Source organism: Cottoperca gobio, chromosome 14 (genome assembly GCF_900634415.1).
Source record: "Cottoperca gobio chromosome 14, fCotGob3.1, whole genome shotgun sequence".
Classification (NCBI taxonomy): Eukaryota; Metazoa; Chordata; class Actinopteri; order Perciformes; family Bovichtidae; genus Cottoperca; species Cottoperca gobio.
Genome location: NC_041368.1, coordinates 22,610,411 through 22,636,172, shown reverse-complemented (window position 1 = coordinate 22,636,172; position 25,762 = coordinate 22,610,411). Strand labels below are relative to the sequence as shown.

Genomic DNA, 25,762 nt, shown 5'->3' with positions numbered 1-25,762 from the left:
TTATGACATGTTGAACACAATCAGTGGCTAACAACTACGAGGCAGGTTGAATTAAGGAGAGATATGTTTCAAAGAAGAAATGAAATGACCTCTCTGTGGCTCCTGTTGTGGAGCAAAGCTTCCCATGCATGTACTGTATAATTAATTTGGAATAACATTTTAATTCTCCACAATCTGAGTCATGAGGGAAGAGGGGACACTGACAGGAGCGAAGAAGAGAACGAGAAACAAAAGAATAAATGGATTCCTACTTATTAATAGACATAGGCAAGAGGCGGGCAGTGAGCACTGCATGTTCAAATACAGTCAGACACTCAAACTGGAAACCAAAAGAAAGACAAAATGAGAGAGTGTCAGTTTGAGTTTAAACACCAGCGCTGCAACACCCTCATACTACCTGCCCCACATCCAGGGTTGTGCACAGTCAGTCATTTTAATTAGCCGTCCTTGGCATGGCTGCGATGTATCACGTTTGAACAGAAGAGACTGCTTGGAGGGGCTAGTTGTTAGCGGTAACAGCAGCCATGGTGGGGCTTGTAGTCGGTGAGCTTTTCAGGCAGATAGAAAGTGAGTCACGGCTGGTAAAGTGAACATAATTAACCTCAAGGGAGCAGGACGGGAGGCAGGAGCCTCAGCCCCTGATCTCAGGCCTGGCAGCTCGCAGGCTGAGGAAGTCTGTAGACCTGTGTGTGTGTGTGTGTGTGTGTGTGTGTGTGTGTGTGTGTGTGTGTGTGTGTGTGTTTGATTCCTGTGATTAAATCTGTGCAAAACAGCTTTATTGTGTAAAACATTTTGATTTGCTGTGTGTGAATATTGGGATGAAAGACGAACAGGATGCAGTGATGTCCGATCACTCCTGTGAGAAGTATCCAGAGCAGCAGGTAACTTCACAGTAAGATGAACAGCTGACAGACGTTGATGTCACCTGAAAGACATATTTACTGCAACACATGACTTCTGCAGAGTTCAAGGACAGGTAATCTTTGCTTCTTTATTCTGTACGAGCCGAGGTGCGTTCACTGACAGCAGTGTAACGTAGGCTAATTGTGATTGACCCCAGTTGGAATAATTTTTCTTGGGCCCACACACACACACACAGACACACACACACACACACACACACACGCACACATGCATAATTGCAAAGCAGACAATTTCCATGTCACCATGGAGAGGCTCACCATGCAACTCCCATCCTGCAAACCTCTGATCAGCACCACGGACAGCAGCCGAACAGACAAACTTATCAACGCTCATTTGAAAGCCTGCCCTGAACTCAGCGGCCAAATGTCATGGGACACATGTATCTGTATGTGCACATAGTCCAACATGTGAGCGGTTACAATTACATCGCTCTAGATTTATATCCCCCTGGACCTCTGGGCAGCTGCACCGGCTGCACCTTCCATATGTACCACCTTGTTCACTGGTATTAATGCCTTTAAACGAAACATTTCTGCCCTGCTTGTACTTTACTTGAGTATTTCCATTGCATGTCACTTACGTCACTATGCTATGTTTATCTGACAGCAGTAGTTTCTCATTTCCAGATTCATATCCCAACCTGTGCTGATCCTAATCCTTTTATTCTGTTTCACTTTCAAGATGTGTGGCACTGAGAAGCCCAACGTGCAGTGCAGCACCCAGAGTCACACATTCTGCTCTTCAGTATCACATCCAGAAGAGTGCGGTCGGTTCACAGTTTGTTTTTCAATGCAACAAGATGACGACGGCCATATTGCTCTCTGAAGCTGAATATACAGTTACACTGTACTCTCGCAGACTTCCATCCTGTCTTTGCCGGCTCTATGAACAAGATAGTTGCCCTTTTCAGATTTTGCAGCTGACTCAATGCACTTGAGTCGACGCTGCAGTTGCTGGAACTCAACAGTTTAACAAGAACATTGTACAGAATGAACAAAAGCTGTACTTTTACTTCCCAATACATGGATTATTTCCTACTGCAGATGCACCTGGAGCTTTACAGAGACTTTACAAATTAAGTAAATGCATCATCGCAAACTTGTCTTTCTCTATATTGCATGCTTCCTTCACCCTGCACCTTAAAAACAGCTGCTACTGCTACATTTCTCACTTGTTGGAGATTAACATTAAATTCCCTCGCAGTGGCACATTCATTCGTGATCTTGCCTCCTCCTTGTTAGGACCTTACGACCACCCTCACACTTGTTTATATGAATAACCAGCGAGGTGCTGCTGGAACACATCCAGTCCATGGAAACCATCCAACAAAGTGTAGAGGGCGGCAGACAGATCCAACATGACTAAGTCTCCCGACACATCTGCATTGATCCTGTTCTCTTATGAACCCCCATCCGTCACGTCACGTCTCCCTCCCACAGGACGAGCCCTGTGTGCATCTCAGTTAGGGTTTCAAACAGCAGCAACATCAGACTCTACCAGTGCAGCTGGTGGGTGCCACGTTTCCGAGTGTGAAGCCACGCTGTGAGAATCATGAATGGAGCGAAGTGAATAGGAAGCAGTTCAACTCAGTTAGGCTTTAATTAGAGCGCGGTGTCATAGTGAACGACGTGTCATGTCAGTGATTCAAAAGCCTTTCACCTCCAAGAGCTTCAACACATTAAAGAAGACGCGTGTCAGCGGGCCGCGGGACGTCCTCCGCTGCCTTGCTTTATGAGAACTTGTTGTGGAAAGACGTTCATTAAAGTGTCTTCAAAAGCACATTTAAGACATTTATTGTAATTTCAGTATTGTCATTTTTTGAAATAAAAGTTGCTGTCGCTCGCTCGCTCTCCTTTAATTGTCCTTCATTCCATGTTCAAGAGTTTCTGCAGGGTTTGATGATGAAGTGTGACACTGATGAAGACGCAAAGCAGATCATTTTAGTGGCAAGATAATGACAGGAAATAGAAAGAAGAAGGACGTGTTGATCCACTTTCAACACGTCAGGTGAGCAGATTTGCAATAAGACAATGAACATTCCTTCATTATATTTCCTATATATATATATATATATATATATATATATATATATATATATATATATATATATATATATATATATATATATATATATATCTGTGTTTTGACCTTTAATATGTATTTAAACCATCGTTTGTCTTCTGCACTCAGTGTTGGACAACACAGTGATATGTGGTTATGAATCAGAAAACAATAAGATACCATAAACAAGAGCAAAGGTAAAAGGAGTTTTGGTTTGATATGTGAAGAGGATGCACCTTGTTTCATTCCTGCATCTCTTGAATGACTTTCTAACCTGAAGAACAAAGATTTGTCTCATTGCTGTATGACAGTACATTTGACATTTATCAGACACATTTGATGAGAAGAGTGCTAAACGCTACGTTACCTCGGTGGCTGTGGCTCAGGAGGTAGAGTGGTCGTCCACTGGTGGTTCGATCCCCAGCCCCTGCAGTCAGCATGTCAACGTGTCCTTCGGCAAGATACTGAACCCCAAATGGCCAACAGTGTGTGTGAATGCTTATCCTGCTGATGTGCACCTTGTGTGGCAGCCACTCTGTGTGAATGTTGACATGTGTTGCAAAGATTGGAAAAGGGCTATAATAATGCAGTCCATTATAAATACTAGACCTTATGCATGTGCAGTGTAAACACGTCACATACTTGTCTTGTGTTTTCTGGTATTCTTTTACATTATTAGTTCATTTCCCACCCTGGGTGGATCGTAAGAAAGAGCCTTTTCTCCACTAAGCTGTGTTTGGGAGATGAAGGTATCAAAGCATTGTCAGTCCTCAGTCACTGAGTGCTCAGTCATCAGCAAGTCATTGAAGCGATGAACTTGTGCAGTTGGTGGAAAGAGACTGAAGCATGTGGCTCTGAAAACTGCAACTGCCTCCCGTCACGAGGTCGTCGGAGCTCGTGTCAGCTTGACATCACAGCGAGTCAAGTCAGTGTGTGTTAAGAAGAACAAACTTTTTTATCTCAGCTTCCAGTCTGCGTCTCCAAGGAAGACGCTGTCTGTCTTTTGCTCTCTTGATCTCGCAGCAGAGCGACTCTCATTTGATTACATTTACCTCCAGCGTGTTGGTGTGCAGCTTCCAGTGTTTCCAACGCAAGACGCTGCGCATAATGTGTAACTCTGCTCTGCTTATTAATGCTTACGCGCAGTATTTCTGGTTGTATGGAATACTTCTGTGTGTCTGTAATAAAGGCCCTGAGTCCAGGTGAAGTGCATAATGGATGTCTTGTGTATAATTGGGAACATAATTGTGCTAAACGGCCTCTTCCCCCATTACCATGTCTGTCTCTTTCAGCATTCACTGCTTCACATTTTGCATAATCCTGATGATGCAACATTTATCTACTGCAAACATAATTAACTCATTAACTGGAAAATGTAGTGCTCAGGATCAAGAACACACACCACCCACCCCTCAGTGTGACTCTCACACACTGACACACACTGTTTCAGTCAGCGGCTCTGAAGCTGCAACACAGACGCGATACTGCAGCTCCCCCTAGTGGGACGGTCGAGGCTACTGCGATGCAGACGCCGCTTCAATGTGGGATGACAAGGGAAAATGGAAGTCATGACGCAGCACACTTTGAATTACACAATTTTGGTTCTACGTTTAGTTTTCTCTGCATTTGTATATTTGCATATTTGTGGTCTGTATCCACTGCTAACGTTTCCTTTTTGCATCTGCCATCTTGTTTGTGTTTCCCTAATAGATGACAAAAGAGGGAATTGATAGAGTTGCAATAATAATAACACTTTTAATTCTTCCAAGCCTGATCAAGCTACCAGCAGTGATCGGACACGGAGATGCTTCATGTGTCCGTTAGTCTCTGGAGGAAGCAATTAAATACAAAGGTATATGTTTGTGCATCGCAGCGGCTGTCTCTGCCACGATGATCTAATGTAGGTCAATGAGCATGTTCTTCTTAGTGTTGGTATCAGCATGCTTTCATTAGTGAATGGAGTTTGCTTGCTTGAAACTGTGTGTCTCTTCTTGAAACTGATTCTTCAGTGCTCAGAATAATGGAAAGGGAGAGCACGACAATGTGCTTCATATGTAGAATATTATCAACGAGTATGTTACTCGATATTAGTTGTCTCAGATAACAAGGGTCCAGTACTGCACGACTATAAGTCCAGGGCCGGCGGCTTCCATGTGCAGAGCCTCCAGAGAATATTGTAGCCACTTCTTCTACACCACACATCACGTCTTTATATACAAGAGAGGCTTACAGACGTCAGCTCAGGGTCGAGTGACACATTTATAGTGACATTTTGTGGTGATTTAGGAATATTTGAGTTTTTATGTTGAATGTTTTGTGGTTCTTTGTCTTCTAACGTCTTGGGATCATGTTGGTAATAAGTGTTTTCATGGTAACATGTTATCCATAAATAAGATCCCTGACAGATGAGCTCCATCCACTGATAGTGACTGAGATATGATCGCACTTTCATCCTTATGTGGAAAAATACGTTGTCATAACAATTGTAAATTCCTCCGCCACTGTCTGCAGCTCGTGTCACTGCTGAAACACACAGATGTAGAATATTAACTCACTTTATCTTTACATTGTGGCTCCAGATGGGGCCTCGCTATCTATTCAATCATCCCACCAAGTAGGCTTCAAACAAGTCCCAGTGAACACCTGATCAGATCTACACTCAGACCGGCTGCTTATCCTGCAGCACCACCTACAGGAAGTCTCACGGAGCAGCAGGCAGTGATGTCGGGATAACACACATACGTGCATGTGTTGCGTGGCTGCAGCATTATTAACGTTTCAATGATACAAAGTCATTAAAGGAACAAAAGGAATATAAATAGGCAACATGCAGCTCCAAGCAGAAGCACCACAGTGTTGCAGGTTGTGGTCATCATGGTGCAGGAACACAATTTAAATGAGAAGTCTGGAAGCATTATTTACGTTACGACTTTCTATTCCCTTTCTTCTGCTCCATCCGCTCGCCTTTTATATTTCATTTGCACACATCTTCTTCCTTCTGCAGAATAGAAAATTGGTTATACAAATAATTATTACTGTCTGAGTGTCAATTTGCACTTAATGCTTTTATTTCCTCTGGATATTTATGCTTCATGATGGTGGAAATGATATTTGATCAGGGACAGGGGCAGAGTGTGGAGTCTTTGTGAATGAGTTTGAGGTGGGAAACCATTTCCTCTGCATTACCGTGTGCAGCTCCTGCGTCTTAAATGTTCCCTTCAAGAAGAAAGAAATACAATTTAAAATGAAAACAAGGTCATTTAACTAAACGTTCCCTTCTGTCTGTTCGTAGCACAATCAAAAAGTGTTTTTTACTCGAAGTGACCTTACGTTTAGTCTCCTTTTATACTTCAGAACTTTGAAACAAAGGTGCGTCTGTGTCTCAAAAACACACTTCCTGCTGTGTGGAAGTTAAATAAACCCTAACCCTACGTACAGTAGAGAAGGGCTTCCTCTCTTTGGCCACTTCCTCTTGGAGCAGAGTCTGTCGAGTTTGAGCCAAGAAAACTTCAGCTTGAGGTAAATTCAAAAAGCTATTAAGGAAAAAGTATGATAGGTTTTCAAAATGATCCTCGAAGACTGCAGTCGCACTCAAATGAATCGCCGGTTTATTTAAGTAGAAGGACGTTAGATTCATTTCCTGTCACAAGTTCATCCCTGCTCCTTTGTCTTTGATTAAACGTTGACATCCAGTGTCCCAACAATTTGAGAGAAAGGATGGACGCGACCTCTCTTTCAGGACTTATTGATTGTTGTCGTGTCTCGTTTGTGTACCTGCCTGTCGAACAGATGCAGCACAAGTTCTGTCCACAGCAGGGATTGAGGATTCTTGAGGATTTGCATTTCTTTACAGAATGCAAAACGAAAGACAGACGAGGGTGTTCACATGGCTTCACGTTCTAAAATGTCTTCACTCAGAGTCGACTCTCTATAATTAAACTACACTTAACTGCAGACGGTGGCTTTGAGCATCTGTTTATGCAGATCTCATCGTATAAGTATACGAAGGGAAAGGAAACAAGTTAATGAATTTACAAAGTAAACAAAGAGATGAAATAAAGACAGCAGGTTCTCAGAGAGCACGGTGGCCCCCCCCCCCTGTCCTCCCCCAGGATCACACTGAGCCATAAGTGCACATTTTCAAAAACAGAATTGCCAATTAAATACAAGAAGATCTAATTCTGCATATTGCAGAACACTCAGTGGGAGAAAAGGGGTTTTATGTGCTGATGGTTCTTCTCACTGCCAGTTCTGCTGCAGCTGAGGTCAGCTGACGAGGGGAATGTTAGAGGCTCATCATTTCCACAGACTGATGTCAGTTTACCAAACTGTTTGGACTGACCTCCCTGACCTGCAGCTGGAAGTGACTCCAGTGATTTATTTAGTTTTATTTCTAACCTTTATTTGACCAGGATAGGTCTCATTGAGACCAGCTCTCTGAGCTTCAGCTCATTGTGCAGCTGGTTCCAGGCAGCCGGAGCAGCGTCACTAAAAGCCCTTTTCCCAAGTTCTGTACGGACTTTTGGGACAGTTAAAAGAAACAAGTCCTCGGAGCGAAGCCGATACGGTCCACTACATTTCCGACTAATGTAGACCCTTAAGTAAGGAGGAAGAGCACCAAGAATAGCTTCATAAATAAGGATGTGCCAGTGTTTCAGTCTACGGGAGGTCAGGGAAGACCATCCAACACGAGCATATAAGGTGCAGTGGTGCGTCAGGGTTTGAGGTTTGTTATGAGTCTCAGTGGTTGACGGTATCCAGAGAGCTGAGGCACTGAGACGATGCATTCATATAAACAACATCTCCATAGTCCAGCACTGAGACGTTGCAGAGACTCATCTCTTTGTGGCCTCCAAAGAAAAACACGACTTGTTCCTAAAGTAAAAACCTCATTTTATTCTTAATTTTTTTCAAAGGTTCTGTGATGCTTCTCATTCAGACGGCAAGAGTTTCTTCTGTAACAGACTGGAGGACGGCGTAACATTCACTCATCGTGTTGGATCAGATGAAGACGTCGGGGTTAAACGGTCAGACGCGCTGCACTTACTGCAACTTTCCATGATTCCAGTAAACAAGTCGTGAGCTAAGAAGTGAAAGTCTGACAAGTTAACGAACGAGCTGCAAACACTCGCACATGTTCAGCAGTCAAATGTTTTTCCATACAGAAGCTGCGCACCATGAAAAACTCTGCGGACCGAGTTGACCCACTTTTAGAATGAGTAAGATAATATTCAAGTGCAGAGTAAATGAAATTCATGAAAGTGTCCAGTTCTGGCACATTTGTCACTCAGGAGTCAAAGATGAGCAGCGAACGGTAATCACTTCAGACCTAATCACATCACACAGTACAGACAGATTCATTAGTCCATGTCTCATACTCTTCATGGTGTTAATTCAATACAAGTAGATGACATTGAGAGTTGATAGTTTTATCTATTGCTTTTTTATATTTTTGCATAAACTTCTCTCCAACATCTCAATGTTTTCTCCCACAATGCCAACACTGTTGCTGGGGTAATGCAAACGGAGTCCAGAGGTGTTGATATGATGCATTCAAGGCTCAAATCCTGCTCTGCTTGTGTCAGAGCATCTCTGCTGCAGAAGTGACTCCCTAACCGAGCACATACCGGCAGGCTGCTTCAGGACTGCGGACTCAAGATAGCAAAGTGGTTTAACCTCGACTGTGGTCATTTCCCTCATCATCCGGAGATTACAACCTCATTTGAATCAGTTAGAGAGCCGTCTGCGCACAGTCTCCGCTGAAGAAATATGATGCTAATTTATAGTTATGATAGATAGAACCCTAAATACCAGGGTTCTTCACTACTTATGGTTTCTCTTGGTCCTCTTTCTTTCTCCGTCTCCAGAGAAAGACGTGCCACAGACAAAAAGAACATTGCAAGAGAGCAATACACTGTTAGGGTCATGAGATACGTGTGTAGACTTGCTTGCAGCTAGTAAAAACCTTCAATATTAAGCATCAAAGTGAGGAAATATTAATCTGCTTCTCCTAAAGACTTCAGCTTCCCCTCCGCTTCTTTGAGGGGCTCCTCTCGTGTCATCAGGTCGGCCCCTTTGCTTCCAGTGAGGGCTGAGGTTTGTGCCGCTCAGCACCGTAATGAAGCTCGCTGGTGATAATAAAAGGTTTGAAGGGAGAGATTATTGTTTTAATCAATCGCTCCCTAAATGCTAATAGTTTCCCCAGGACTGTCATTAAATACTTTAACGATGACTTTGACCATAGCCAAAATGTGACGACGTAGCAAACACTTGTGAATCACACAGATATGTCGAGAATGTCATATTAAGCCTGCTGTAGGGGGGAATATTCAGATTTAGTCTGACGAACATAAATCAATTTAAGGATTGAAAGAAACACGAGTCTTAAAAGCAGGTTTAGTCAGATGTCGTCAGTCCCATCGTTCAAGGGGAACACGACGTGCAGGAAAACATGTCGCATGCAAAGTGGCAGAGAATGAAATCCATAACGTTCTGACAGAGAGGACACAAGTTAACCACCTGAGATACAGTAACATGGAGACAAACACAGACTTTAACCTTCTCTCTGGGCTGCCATGAGCTCCTGAAGAGAAAGTAAACACAGCCATGGAAACCTATAAATGCACTGTGGAGATTGACACCAGGGAACTGAATAGCATTATCTTCTCTTGTAAATAACCTGGACGCCCTTGTCAGCCTGACTCCGATCAGCACCTTGGGGGGACGTCTCGCAATGTGTTTGCATCTTGGCGCGGTGCCTACATAATAGAGGGCACATCAGACCAGAGGACTGCCAGCCATTCGCTGAAGTGGAACTAAAAGAGGTGGAGGCAGAAATGGAGTGAAGGATGGGGGTTATTTTGAAGTGTGGGCAGAGTGAGTTACTGACTCACATTCAGCCTCCATGACAGCCTGTTGACAAGCTTCAGCTGTGGGCCGAGATTCCCCTGCTGCTCCGGGGGGGGGGAAGCTGCCGGGTTGAGTATGGCTGGAATCACCAACATTTTGAATTTCATCACTTCCTCGTCTGCCACAATGTGCAGTTTGTTGCTTTTTACAATTCCTACACGTCAGGATCACGTTGCACTTTTCTTTTCTTAAATCGGCACGTATCATGTTAATCAGTATAGAACATGATTATCTGACAAGGCCAGTTCAGGATATCTCTTACCACCAAGACTGAAGACAAAGCTCATCAGATCTAACTGTAAGGTCGAGCGGTTACAGGACGGAACTACATCACGTTGTTAAAACAAATACCTGAGCCAATGTAAAGAAAGCTTTAATTAAATGAAATGATCGTTTTTATTTGTAGTCTCTAAAGGTTGGACATCTGCTTACCTCTCTGTATGGAACGCATTGGCATGATTGTTTATGTAAGGCGATGCGAGGAGAGATATTTTGGTATTTAATGTGATGAATGTATATTAATGTATGAAATTATGATTTCTTTGTCGGATCGAGTATGTGGGGGAGTGAGAATTTTTTTCTTTTTCAGGTGCCAGATGTGATCCATTCATTTGAGTCCTTAAGTGGTTTCAGGTGGCAGACTTTGGGATCATCAATCATTGACAATGTTTCTTCAAGAGAAGACAACTCACAACACAATGCAGCAGCCCGACTGGTCTTTAGCCCAAGTTCTCCCACAATGCACCGCTCCTCCGCTCCTTTCACTGGGCACCAGTAGCTGCTTCAAGACTCTGGTGATGGTCTACCGTGCTGTGGATGGATCAGGCCCTTCCTGTGGTGATGGCCTAGTGGTACGCCTTCCAAACGAGAAGGTTGTGAGTTCAACACCAGGCTGCCACCATTGTACCCCTGAGCAAGGTACTTAACCCTGAGTTGCTCCAGGGGGACTGTCCCTGTAGTTAGTTCACTGTAAGTCGCTCAGGATAAGAGCGTCTGCTAAATGACCTGTAATGTAATGTCTACATCCAGACCACGGTCAAACCATACACCCCAGCACGCTCGCTTTGCATCGGCCAATCGTCTCGTTACTCCCTCACTGCGAGTGGGACCCTGATATCTCTCAAATAAAACCGCCCGTTTGCTATCCTGGCTGCAAAATGGTGGAACGACCTCCCCATTGATGTCAGGGCAGCAGAATGTCTGCACACCTTCTGTCACACATTAAAAACTCACCTGTTTCGACTGCACCTCCACAAATGAAAAATAAATAGAATTCTGTTCTTTGTATGTTGCACTTGGTTTGTCTTATGTGAAGCTAATGTTCTGCACTTAAAGGATTTCACCTATTAGAAGCTGATGTACTTGTAAGATTCTTGCTGTTCGGAGTTGTATCCTCATGATTGTTTGCACTGATTGTAAGTCGCTTTGGACACAAACATCAGCTAATTCAACTGTAACGTAATGTAACACAACCCTGTAGGAAAGTCTTGCAGATTTCAATACAAATTGCAACAACCAACCAATCAAACGTGCACAAACAACACCCTCAACACACAATCAAACATTCACGCAAATCACAGTCGCCTCACATTCACTTCCAGCCTATGTGAGTAAAGAGGTGGAAAAACAGTGCCAGTCCGTCGTGCCCTTATATGTGCACAGACACTGAGGAGGTAACGAGGAGCAGCTGCTGGGGGAGGCAGCAGGGAGGCTGATGAGTGGACGAGCTACAGGTGTGCAGGGCAGAGGACTGAGGACACCTGGTGGACAGGGAAGGTAGCGCTGGGTCAGAAACCCAAACACACTAAAGGGTTGTCATGGCTGTCGCAGAGCTCTGATGTGCTGCAAAATGCACGTGGATGCACATGCAGTGTGCAGACAGTGGGTGCACATGCAGTTCTGTACGTACTACACACATGTACACCAGGAACACACTCTAATATTCCTTCAAAGGTGAATTCAGAGAGTGATGGATCTCTGTCATTGTTGGGTAATGAGCCCCTTCAGAGTAAACAACACTGTCTCTTTAACTAGCGAACACTTTAAAGTTTAAACAATATCAACCAGGTCAATAACGCTTCTCATACATATTGAAGTGTCGTATAAAGAGAAGCAAACATCCTACTTTGTCATACGAGATTCACATCCCAGTTAAGCTTTGTGTTCTTCTTATTAACAGTAGGGAGACGTCTCTCACTGCTACTTCCTGCTTAGTCAGCACACTATACTTGAATCACTAAAGCTAGTGGCCTAAAGTTAATTCTTGTACAACTGTATGTAAATTGGCCCACTGAGTCTCTCTGGCCCACCGCTGAGCAGTTGTAGCATGTCACATTTAAGACTTTGATTTGTTCTCGTCTCTGTCCCAGGCTTGCCTTTTATTTTGCCTGGCTCTCTTAATCCATCTTATTTTTTTTGCACGTATTAATCACCTCAAACTGAACCAGGCTGCTTGAAGAAAAGCTTTCGGCTCACCTCCTGTGGATTAGCCTCTTTTCTCTGTGTCAATCAATGATACAGTTGTCTCTCGCTGTTAGAATCACGCTTCTAACGCTCTCGTATTTCTGATTCCCTCATTGATATGCCACATCATTGCCGTTGTAGTGACACAAAAGAACACACAGTTAGTTCAAATTGTTGCATTTCACATTTCCTTATTTATATGAAAAAGGAAGATGATTAGTTCTGTTGTAGCGCCTGCAGTATTGGTAAATGTGGACGACACAACCCTTGAGAATATCGGAGGAACCTGTATGAAGGTTAGAAAAGCTGGAGAGTAATATTTATGTGCACGCTCTGAAAGGTGCAGGGACCATTGGCCTAACCTTTGTTGCTTGTTGGATCCCCCGCTCTCGATGTTATCTCTGTTTTCACTGTGAACTGTTTGGTAAAAAGAAAATACTGTAATATACTTCAAGGGCACAGAAATGCTGGGAGAGGCTGGGAACATCTGCTGGTGATCTTTATAACATGGCTTGAATGTCAATGTCTAATAAATCAATTAACTTTATTATAAGAAGTGTGACAGTAAGTAAGGCTGCAGCAGATATGCAGTGCAGTCAGAAAGTCTTAGCACAATGACGCATTTCTTGTCAAAAGGTGCAGGATTGAACAATACGCATGCTAACATGCAGCAGCCAAATGAGGTAGAGTTGGTTTCTGCGACATGGCACCTGAGCTGAGTGGAGGGAGCTCTATCTTTTTGGTGTGAAAAACTGTGACAATACGGACTGAAGGACACAACAGAGAGGAGAACATGCAGTTTCACGTTTAACCGGCTTGGTGTGAACATGGTCTCAGTCTCCTCCCTCAGCCCCGGCAGAGAAGCTCAGCTCATCCACACCTATTCAGCATGTGTGAAAACATGAGTGTGTGTGTGTGTGTGTGTGTGTGCGTGTGTGTGTGTGTGTGTGTGAGAGAGAAAGAGTGTGTCACAACCTGTTAAAATGCCACATTATGACAAATAAACATGCAAACTAGTATGCCAGACCACTATTATATATCGCTACAATTAGTTTATCATTTCATGCCATAACCCCACAGATGGAAGCTTTGCACCATTGACTCCTCAGCCAAGCACATCCACCAAATGTCAGACTGAATGCCTCTGAGAACTGCTGCTAAATCCCTTAGATGACCTGATTCTGCTGCAGCTTCTCTTCTTTCCTCTATGCACCAAAAGCAAGAGAAATCTCTATATTAGTGCACATCTCACAATGCACATGGATGATTTATATGGTCATTTATAAAGTTTATTTTTCCAATTCAGCGTGTGGATCTTATAAAGACGTTCTCCGAAATGAGCCAAACACTTGTACATGGCTGTGATGAAGGGTAAAGCATTAGTACACTTTGGAAGCACATTAAAATGCATGAGTTCTAAAAGCCGAGCCCTTTTTTTTCTAAATGTTCAGTATTGGATTAACAAATGAGGAATGTCTTTTTTCCTCTGACTGGGCCTTTAATCCAAATTCCTTGATGTAGCTCAGGAATCGGCTGCTATCATCCTGTAGCCAAACTGTCCACCTGGACTTTCAAATGATTTAGTCGATGACAGGTGTGTGTTAAAAGGTCCATGCTGTGGTGTTGGATTTGGACTGCAGAGATCATTTAGTAAACAAACTTGCAGCATGTATTTTTACATTTGTGTGAAATCTAAATTATGGACACTCTGTACCACTATGATTATGCACAACCAAGCTCATTTACCTTAATAAATCAAAGTGCACTTTTGGTAAAATCATTTTAATAAAAGATCCTGGTTGCACATTTGTTGGCTGAAAAGAACAGGAACTTTAGTGGAGGAAAATCTAATTGTTTATTAATTCAGACGTATTTCCTGGTTCAGACGGTGGGTTTTTAAAACAATTAAGACTGTGATGATTTAACTTCACACGCCAAGAAAACAGTCAAAGCATGGAACACCGCTCTACTGGAGTGTCACTTTGGATGAGTGATTGACAGCCATTAAGCTAATTGCTTTTGGGAGAAGGTGACTTCTGTGAAGTGTTGAACACTGTAAGAAGTTCCAGGTGAAATCTGCACATTTGGCTGGACTTTTCACAATAAAAGTTCCAAAGGACGAGGAACAACTTTGTGCCTGCATCGTGAATACCGACCAGAACCGTAAAGCAAACACTTCGGGCTCGTAGACGGGTCAATGTAGGAGGTTGTGCTGTTGTTGGAATACTGTAAAGCTCTGCAATGTGGTGTAATTAAAAAATGATTCTGTACTTGATACCTACACTTGTTGTACTTTGACAGCTGTAGATTGGGGCAAACGTGAACAGCTTGTCAGTTTAATTAAATCAACTCGTCTTTCTGCTTCAGATTCAAACGCAGATTCAATCATGAGGTCGTTGTGGTTCTTTGGTGTAAGTGGCCCATAAACTGGTACCTCAGAAGTATCGATACATGTCAGTGATACGCGCAAAACAAACTTTCCATTTGGTTTCTTATTTAGTTAAATATTGCAAAGGTGCTGGTGTAGTTATTAGTTCACGTGACTCTAAATCTAAAGTTCCCTTGCCATGAATTGCAACAGTATTCCTGTTCTGGAATATGTATAGGACCTTGATGTAAGTTGTTCTGCAGTTAATATGATTAAATGCTCATTTGTGTATGTATACATATATTGCGCATTTTGATCTTATATGTGAATCTACTCTCTAAATTGAATGGAATTTTCCAGTCGAATATAATATTATATTTGTTGGATGGCACAACTCTGTCTTTTTACTGTTCAACTTTTCAAACTTTATAAGAGTTGCCGGGAGTATTGTTGGCATCCTTCTGGGTTGTCAGTCCCTGCTGCCAGAAATATTTTATTTTAATTGTGGCCTGGGTTTTGAACCACATGTCAAACCAGCCTTGTTTCTTCCAACTCAGAGTTATTGCAAAAAAACAAAACAATTTATTTCTTTGGATTTTCTTTTTCTCCAACTGAACTTCTGGAACTGTCTCCACGCTGGTTTCATTCAAAGGTCTTTTGCCTCTCCAACATCACATCACCACCATCTTGGCTTCACTCTACCTACTTGCTGTTTATCCATCCATCGTCTACCGCTTATCCGGGATCGGGTCGCGGGGGTAGCAGCTCCAGTAAGGAACCCCAAACTTCTCTTCTCTGGGCCACATCCTCCAGCTCCAACTGGGGGCGTTCCCAGGCCAGTGAGGAGATATAATCTCTCCACCGAGTCCTGGGTCTTCCCCGGGGTCTCCTCCCAGCTGGACGTGCCTGGAACACCTCCCTAGGGAGGCGCCCAGGTGGCATCCTTACTAAATGCCCGAACCAACTCAACTGGCTCCTTTCAACGTAAAGGAGCAGCGGCTCTACTCCGAGTCTCTCACGGATGACTGAGCTTCTTACCCTATCTCTAAGGGAGACGCCAGACACCCGTCTGAGAAAACACATTTCGGCCGCTTCTACCCGCGATCTTGTTCTTGCTGTTAAGCAGATACTAGTGATGGCGAGATGAAGCTTCATCATGCATTGAAGCTTTCCATCCAATTGGTTCGCTCATGTGCCGAAGCTTCATGGGGCGCCATCAAGTGGACAATAAATGTAAAACCGGCGAAGTGCAAGGCTGCAGTAGATTTAAAGTATCTTTGCCCTGAAGATTCTTTGACGCACACATATAAGACTGAATATAATGTTCTATTTAAAAATAAAGATTGATGTTATTACGTGTTATTGAGAAGAGAGTGCCTGGAAAGAAATGTGGGCTTTTTACGCCTTAAATGATAGTGCAGTTTAAGATTGGACAGAGAGAAGGGGAATGACATGCAGCAAATAGCAGCAGGTCTGTTTCGAACCCCGTGTCGCCTGCTCTACGAGCTGCGCCACCAGGGCTGTGTAATACACGTTGGATGTACATTATCTTTTCAACAGATTTAGATTTGGTTTCTTTACTTGCTCACAAGGAAGATGATGCTGCCGTGCATAACAATTGTTTCGCTAGTTGGCTGGCTCCATAATGATCCAATACAAACGCAATACCAACAACTCAACAGCAACAATGCATACTACAACAATAACCCACAAATTCACGGTTATATAAAGTGATTATTATGAGGGGGCTCAATTGCGGTTCGCTCCCCCTTATATTTTGAATCGCACGCCAAACCCGCAAACCTGTTCCTGAATTAGTCACGTGGTACGGCAGGTTCGCGAGGACGTCATCACATACGTCCTCGACACAAGCCTCGATACGCGCTTCACAAAAATCTTCCATGATTACTCGACACACGCTTCGAAGACTCGACACGAAAGGACACATCACTAGCAGATACATAATTATGATAATGTATTCACTTTAAAGGACATTTAGGTTTGGGTCCTACCTGGACAGTAATCCATCAGGACCTTTATAATGTCACAATCTAAGATAAAACCCACGGTAAACCCATGTTTTCAGTTGGCTTGCTCCAATGCAGAACTTCTATCATCATCTGTCAATTCACTAACAGTATAAAGAGTTTGAGAAGAAACATACCTGAGCCAGCCCATCATACATTGTCCCATTTTTCTCAAGTTAAATTGATTGCTTCCTGTAGAGATCTTTGATGTTATCAGACTAAATTCAAATAATATTATGAACAATGTGCAGCTGTTTTTAGTCTCATTTGGGGGATTTTTAAGTAGACAAACTGTTCAAGGAGACTTTGGTATCACACAGCAGAGGATGTCCTATTTCCAGAGGAAGTGCACTAATTAGGCAGTGGATTTAAGCATTTCTTCAAGCTCGCAGGATGAGACCGACTTCATCAAGGCTATGGCTCAGTGTTACCGACAATATTTACCAGTTAAAGGTTCCTTATACAGACTGGTTTTTGTTTTCGTCAGGTGGGCCTGTGCAAGTCATCCTTGCTTCATTTTGTAGTCTTTGCAATAGTTTAAGCTTTTATAGTTTAACATAAATATATTTTAGGTGCAATGCTGCTTCCCAAGGACTTGCAACACGGTTACAATCCCCCGACACTCAAAAAATGTGCTTTGCTTATTGTTACTTCTCTTGGATGTTTGACCTTCATCGTGCAGGATGATGTATGTGCAGAGTTTAAGAAAGGCTTCTTTCAAATGATTCTGCTGGAAGGGGAACATTTCTCTCTGTTCACCTTGGATTTCAGTTTAAGACATGTAGTAACATCAAACGTTATGATTTTGGGTCATCAAGTTTAGAAGTAAATCATGGGCCAGTAGGCCTAAGCATCTTATACAAGTGTGATATGTAAACTTGAAGACTTTAGAGCACACTGACATAACATGGACTTTTCAGTAGAGTGGGTACATCTTATTCAGTTAATTTCAATTTATTTGACTGTTAGCTTAGCTGTAGTGTGGGTCCAGTTAAAGCAGTGTTTTTAATATAACTTAAAATTACACCTCCTTAAATACCTGTGTACTTCTAATATCAATAATCAATCAAATCTACCGCTAACTTGTGATGATTTACTAAATTGTGTTAAAACGAGTATGTCTCTTTTCCCAGCAGTTTAATTCAAACAATAGCTTCACACTTAGCAGCTCTGCTATGAAATTAACGAGGTGCAGATGGTGAAGCAGGCAGCAGGGAGGGTTGATGATGGAATGAGCCACAGGTGTGCAGAGCTGGGAGAGGGCACGTGGTGATGAATGGCTACTGCTGAAAAACAAAACACACATGTGTCCGAACGCTTTCCATGACAGAGCCTACTACTTGGAAGAGTGATTCTAGCTTTACTTTAAGTAGGTGAAAGTAACAATACTATATGAAATAAAATAAAATATAAAATATGATCAACTTGTCTCTATTATCTGGCTACGTACCACAATCCTTTAAAGTAGCTGTAATAAAACCACTTCTTAAAAAGCCTAGTCTTGATCCAGACAACTATAGGCCGATATCTAACCTTCCCTTTCTCGCTAAAATCCTTGAGAAAGCAGTCGCAAAACAGTTGTGTGATTTTTTACATAATAATAGTTTATTTGAGGTTTTTTTCATTCTGGATTTAGAGTTCATCATAGCACAGAGACGGCACTGGTGAAAGTTACCAATGACCTTCTAATGGCATCAGACAAAGGACTTGTCTCTGTTCTTGTCTTGTTAGACCTCAGTGCTGCTTTCAACACTGTTGATCAGGACATTCTACTACAGAGACTGGAACATTGTGTTGGCATAAAAGGAACCGCACTAAGCTGGTTCAAGTCCTATTTATCTGAGCGATCTCAATTTGTATGTGTTAACGATAAATCCTCCATGACAGCCAAAGTCAGTCTTGGAGTTCCGCAGGGTTCTGTACTTGGACCGATTCTATTCACCTTATATATGCTTCCTTTGGGCAATATTATAAGGAACCACTCTATAAACTTTCATTATGCGGATGATACCCAATTATATCTATCAATTAAACCAGATGAAACCAATCAATTGGCTAAACTTCAAGCCTTAAGGACATAAAAACTTGGATGTCTAGCAACTTCTTGATGTTAAACACCGACAAAACTGAAGTTATTATACTTGGCCCTAAACGCCTCCGAAACGCATTTTCTAATGACATAGAAGCTCTGGATGGCATTAACTTGGCCTCCAGCACCACTGTAAGGAATCTTGGCGTCATCTTTGATCAAGATCTGTCGTTTAACTCCCACATAAAACAAATCTCAAGGACTGCCTTCTTTCATCTACGTAACATTGCAAAAATAAGACACATCCTGTCTCAAAATGATGCAGAAAAACTAGTCCATGCATTTGTTACTTCAAGGCTGGATTACTGCAACTCATTGTTATCAGGTTGTCCCAAAAAGTCGCTTAAGACTCTTCAGTTGATCCAAAATGCAGCGGCACGTGTATTGACTAGAACAAGGAAACGGGATCATATTACTCCTGTATTAGCTGCACTGCACTGGCTCCCGGTAAAATACAGAATAGAATTCAAAATCCAGCCCCTAGTTATGCTGCTATAGGCTTAGACTGCCAGGGGACACCTCCCTGCTCTCTTCCTTCTCTTCCTCTCTCCTCCCCTCCCTCTCTTCTTCTCCCTCTCTATCTGTATGCATTTATGTAAATGTATGTTACTAACTCATCATCCGGGGCATCATCCCCAGAGTGTCTGTGTCTCATGTGGCAGGTTGCCACTGATAAAGTTTACGTCAGGATCAGGAATCGTGGCTGCGCCTGCTGCCCTGGTCCTGCTGGACACCGGGAAGCCTTATTGACATTTTCCTGGATTCATCCAAACTTTCTCTTTTTCAACACAACATAATTTCTGTCAAATGTTGTATTTGTACTATGTTGTTTATCCTGTACACACGACATCTATTGCACGTCTGTCCGTCCTGGGAGAGGGATCCCTCCTCAGTCTCTCTCTGAGGTTTCTAACATTTTACCCCTTTAATTATGGGGTTTCTTTTAGGAAGTTTTTCCTTGTGCGATGTGAGGGTCTAAGGACAGAGGGTCTAAGGACAGAGGGTCTAAGGACAGAGGGTCTGAGGACAGAGGGTCTAAGGACAGAGGGTCTAAGGACAGAGGGTGTAAGGACAGAGGGTCTAAGGACAGAGGGTCTAAGGACAGAGGGTCTAAGGACAGAGGGTCTAAAGACAGAGGGTGTAAGGACAGAGGGTCTAAGGACAGAGGGTCTAAGGACAGAGGGTCTGAGGACAGAGGGTCTAAGGACAGAGGGTCTAAGGACAGAGGGTCTGAGGACAGAGGGTCTAAGGACAGAGGGTCTAAGGACAGAGGGTCTAAAGACAGAGGGTCTAAGGACAGAGGGTCTAAAGACAGAGGGTCTGAGGACAAATGTGTAATTTGTGATCTATAAATACATTTGAATTGAATTTGAATACTTTACAAAATGAAAATACATTTTAAGTGGGGAGTTCATGGTCCCTGAAATATTAAAACTGACTTCACCTTGCTGTTCCCTGAGCAACAACCTAGTCAGAGGATTCTCTGAACTAAATGGAAGACTGCAGACAGTGGACAGCAAACAGTGAACAGCAAACAGCAGAGCAGGTTGGCAAACACAAATATCTGTTTCTTAGTGTAGCAAAAAAGCAAAATAGGAAAAAGTAAATCTCCTACACTTCTGCTTGCAAGTGAAGTGTGTGTTTGCAGACCACAGAGAAACATACTAAATACTTTAACAGGTTTGGAGTTTTTTAAAGTCTAATCTTTAACCCTCGCATGCTGCATGTATTTATAATTATTCTACCTCGCCATACCATACCATAGTGGTATCTCAAAGTTCAGATGAAGCTAATATGAGGCTCGATCAGTCTAGTCCAATGGAGTGGCCCCTCACACACCGAGAGGAGTGTGGACCAGCAGCACATTTTGAAGTACTGTTAGCTTGAGCGCTCCAGCTGGTAACTTAGTTTAGTAGGTAGCTAGCCTTGTGGTGCCTCTGACTATTTTATGATACCGGAGCACATTTTTTAGAGCGACTATGAACTCAACATTCATGAAGTAGATGCAAACACAACTTCTAATGTTGCCAATGTATCGGATATGTTGATGAGCCAGCGTTTGTTGACACGTTTGCTATATTAACTTCGTAAGATAATACGTCAATGTTGTGTTTACATCTTGCTCTGCTGCTTTAAATGAATCAGCTTCTTCAAAGGAAATTCCCCTGGAAAAGCTGTTTGTAAACTCCACGCAAATAACTGACATAACAGTTAATACCCAACTAAAATATGTGTTTTACGTACATTATTTGGAAATAATAAAATAAATAAATAAATAATAATAATAAAAATATTACTTTGATTTACCCAAATACATGCGGCATTGCATTTTGCAAAGGGGATACAATGTGATTTAAATACAATAATATAGTTTAGATGAAGAACATTGAATGCTGGTTTGGTGCTGTCAAATAAACACTATTTATTATTTATCATTTAAATAATTGATGCATTTATTGTTATTTATCTAAATCACGCTTTTAATTAGTCTTCAGTTTAGAATAATTGCATTGCTCCATGTGTTTCTAAACCTCAGTTAGCTAGTTTGTAAGCTCTATAATCCGAATTAGAGCCTCTGGTGACCATCTGCTGTCTACACTGTTCGCTCCGCGCACTACTTTGTTACTGCATTCACCTCAGCCCGCCCCCTCTGTGTGTGCGTTTCTCTCTCTGCGTGTGTGTGTGTGTGTGTGTGTGGGTATTGCCTACCGGGCGGAGTAATTCGTGCTAGTATCTATTGAGTGCGTGTGTGTGTGAGTGCGTGCTACGGCTGCTGCTGCTTGTCACTCATTGTGCCGTGAACACGGGTAGCGACAAGGACCAAAATTCCGTCCGGTAGCAGTTGTTCTCCCTGGAAAGGCTGTTATCTGCCCCCCCCCCTCCCCTCTCAGTAGAGACACCTCGCTTGTTTAAAGTGCGTCTGCTCTTCAAGGAGAATATCTGTGACACATTACAATGCTTCAAATAAGGGACCTCATCTGGGGATTGCTATTCATTGGCTGTGCAGGTAAGAAGCTGAGTTATTTATTATTATTATATATTTATATATTAGGTTATTACAAGGCTGTGAATGTGTAGCATGCAGGCCGAGCTGTGTTGATTCTGGAGCAGCATCCTCTGGTCCCGCTGGCGGCATCATGTCACTGACTCCGGCCAGTGGCGTCTGGTCAGAGCTGGTGCTCTGCACAATTCACCACCATAGTACCAAAAGTTTCTCTAAGAAGTGACACTGTTATATCTCATTGGGCCAAATAGAGCCTGAAATAGCGACTATCCTTTTTCGGGGTATTCTATTCCTAGTTTCGTGTCAGGAGCCGCTTTCCTCAGTGCATTTTTGAATATCTCCGCGCAATACAGAGGAGTGTGCCATCCCAGATCCGTTTGGCTTACTATCCTGAGTTCAGGCACATTGTAGGTTTGCGTATTTTCCAAAAAAATACCCACAAGTGCAGCGTTTCTTTTTTTATAATGCGAGTTGTGCTCGTGAGTTCATTCGTGCGGGTAAAGGTTAGTGGATGCTGGCTGAGATTAGGACTGGTGATGCAGGGACGCTTTTTGTGGTCCCCTCATGCCACCAGATATTGCTTATACTCTCAATGGCTGCTTGAAAGATACCGTTTTCCGCTTCAAATATCAAATAACCGCAACTCAAAGGCAAACGTTCTCATTCAAAAGTCCACCTCGGCTTTCTCACTTCTGCTGGGTCAGCCGTGACGCACCGAGGATGCGGTGTGTCGTTCGCTCAGAGCGGGGATGCTTTGTTTCTGTCCACTAAAAACAGCTTTGGGGACATTTTTTACCAAGATGAAATTCGAATGCTATTTCTCATAAGCACGCACTGAAACTGTGGCGCTCGGATGGATCAGATGCGTTCATCATTCTCTGGCCATCATCGGATTTGGCACGAAAACAATATTCTGCGCAGATGTGTCAATACGGGATTTTAGAGTTTAACATCAGTCTGATCTTGTAGGTTAGCAGCATTTAGCATTTTTTTTTATGTGACATAACTTCCATTTCGTTTGATTTCTTATCTTGCCGAACAGGACAGTGAAGTTTCCAACTTAATAGAGCAGTGCGTTTTTAGGCGCAACATTATGTTGACTCGTCCAGGCCCGGGCTGGGTCAATCGTAGTTTTTTTTTCTTAATTTGGTTGGTTAGGAGGAAATTCGTCATCCATTGAGGACGAGTGAATAGTCATTCAATGTATACAATAGAATCCAATCCCAGAGCTCCCATGGTTGTATGGAGCGGGAGGGGGACCCATTTCCCCCCCTAAACCCCCACCTCCCCTCTCCCGCTTCTCACAGCCTCCTCCCTGCATCTGCCCCTCTTTCTATACACTGCAACTGTGTGCTCCAAGTGGATTTTCAGGACCTCCAGGGGTCCTTGGAGAGAGGAAGAATAGTTTGATATAATACTAATTTCATTTATTAGACATTGTCCCAATTAGAATACACAAGAAGGATTATTCTGACCTCAGGTTTACATTTTTCCTCCATATTCTGCAGTTTTCTTTGTTCATTTCCTTTTTTATTGCCTTCAGTTGAACTTTTGTGAGAAAAAGAAGCCATGACTCATGCTCCAATCTTGAGGCTTATATTGATATTTGACACTTTAAAGCACTTGGTAATGATATATCAACTGATATGCATTAGACTATCGATGGATGGATCGACTAAGGGCACCTTTTGTTATTAAGGAAGTGTGACAAAGATATGTAGGCCGACCACACATGGCATTGTAAAGTTTATTTTTAAACTTGTCAGTACCCTCTGGTGGACAAACTATTAAATATATTTGAGAAAAGCTAAAATTGGCTAATATTGTTGACTTGGTCCTTTTCCGTTTGTTCGGATCTAAGTGCAACGTGCAGATCTGTGACTTGACAATATTTGCAGACCTTTGCTGTACGCGCAGCTGAACTGTCTGCAGCTTTAGTACACACTAAATACACACCGCCTTTATTTAGTTTTACTGAATACTTTAGAGGTGTTCTCAAATGAACAGTTTCCTGCCTCCTCTCACACAATGGGTCAACCTGTCTGTTGGTTGTGTAGAGGGCAGTGTGGCACCAACAACACCGGGGATGTGTTCTTTCCCCCACCCCCCACTTATGATTCATGATCCTGCCGAAATATTCTGACGCCTCCGCAATTCATTGCCCCTCATATGGGAGGGAAAGTGAAAGGAACCAAGAGGAAGATAATTAGACAACTGTGCCTTTGCTCTGCTCCTTTTGCAATAGAGGAAGAAATTCAAAGAAATTGATCACATTATTTGATAGGCCCGGGGTATATTAAAAGGCTAATGACATTATCACATGATTTGAAGGCTGAGCAATTTAATTACATTTATTGATTTCCACTTCTCGTTCCAGTTCAGTGTTAATTAAATTCTGAGTCCAGCACAAATATTAGGATGGAGGAGCAACACCACCTCCCAATAAATGATTGAATAATGACCGGGATTACACAAAATATGATTTTAGAAGTGGGCTGTGGCCTCTCTTGTCTTGGTCTGTCTGCAGCCAGATGGATTGAGTGTAGTGTGCATTACCAGCTCTGACCTTGTGTTACTGAAGTGATCTACCATATCCATGGTCAACGTTTTGCGACCTGTAGAAGTGTAATGGGATGGAGGCTAATGAGAGGAACAAAGCTATTTGTCACACCTATTCTGGAGTGCCTCCCCGAGGGATGGGACGATATCGGTGATACTTGGTGACTGGTAATGCCGGAATATGATTTTGATCATGTTACTTTATATTTTTGGCCTGTTATTTGTTGTTGCTCGGCGTTGAGAGATTGATCCAGATGTTGTTTTCATTGTGTTAACTTTCCAGAGAAACTATTCCTCGTGCTATTATAAAGCACTTTGCAGTGCTTTGGTTTCTGACAGACAGTCTGGAAAGTCATGCGTCTATTACTCAAACTGAACTTCCTCAAATGTGTTTTAGCATTTCGTTGGGAACTGAAACAGCCAGACCCCCCCCCCCCCCCCCCCCCCCTGTGTTTTAGGCTGCACCTGCCACTCAGTTGATACAGTTTTACAAAACTCAACATGCTGAGTTCAAGAACAATCCTAAAACAATGTGAGCTGTGACATTCATTTAATGATCCTTCAGATCTAAAACAATGTGTTCATGCATCAAGCATAGAGCTCAACTCCTAAAGAAGAAGGAGAAGTTGAACTTCACATTTAGAGGGAGAGAAAATACACAATTCCTAAATGGCTAACATATGGGACTTTAACTGCTGTGGTGAGTTCAAAGCCACTATGAAAATAATACAGGCTATTTTTGACTTGGGGGAACTGGAAAAAGCAGCCAAACAAGGGAAAATTATAAGGCGTTCTTTAGTCGGCTCTTTGAATAAAACTGGATGCTGGATGTTCAGAACTTTGCTCTGTAGCTGTAACAAAACGCACGCTGCATTCAAAGGGACATGTACACATTTTGTACCAATTTATTGCAGTTTATGCTGATCAGATCTCATCAGTGCAGGCGCTGCTCAGATAACAACTATACCCCCTTTGGACTCGGCTCATATTCAGCTTTATACTCCATTTATTACTCCATCATCAAACAGTGACTTCTTATTGAGTCATAATTGCAAGTTTAGTTGATTCGCTAGATGTGAGTTCTGCGCCTTTTTCTAATCTGCATTCACTACCCCTCCTTTTCCAGATACTTCTGCTTTTTCTTCTCATTTTTGTATATTGTTTGACACCATTTGGCATTTTCTAAATGTTTTCGGGTATAATGACACCATTTGTTAGTTTTATAAAACAAACTGAGCGCAGAGTTATGTCATTATGTCATAATGTCATTAGTGGATCTGTGGATAAAACATTAACTCAAAACTAATTATTAAAACAATAAGATGGAAACATAGGGCAGTAGCTTTGATACATTGCCC

The 25,762-nt window shown here is 42.5% G+C and overlaps 1 protein-coding gene across 18 annotated transcripts in view; it reads left to right on the top strand.

Moving 5' to 3' along the window:
- The first annotated feature begins 21,621 nt into the window (after positions 1-21,621).
- ncam1a (neural cell adhesion molecule 1a) overlaps positions 21,622-25,762 on the top strand; it is a 212,581-nt gene continuing 208,440 nt past the window's right edge. For 13 of the 18 annotated variants that reach the window (XM_029447458.1, XM_029447457.1, XM_029447461.1 and 10 more), the window contains exon 1: positions 21,622-21,848. In XM_029447458.1, coding sequence (XP_029303318.1) covers positions 21,797-21,848 — 52 coding nt within the window. In that variant the 5' untranslated portion in view covers positions 21,622-21,796. Of the gene's footprint in view, positions 21,849-24,527; positions 24,573-25,762 lie in introns of those variants that run through there. The other 5 variants (XM_029447463.1, XM_029447462.1, XM_029447465.1 and 2 more) reach the window with 2 other exon arrangements.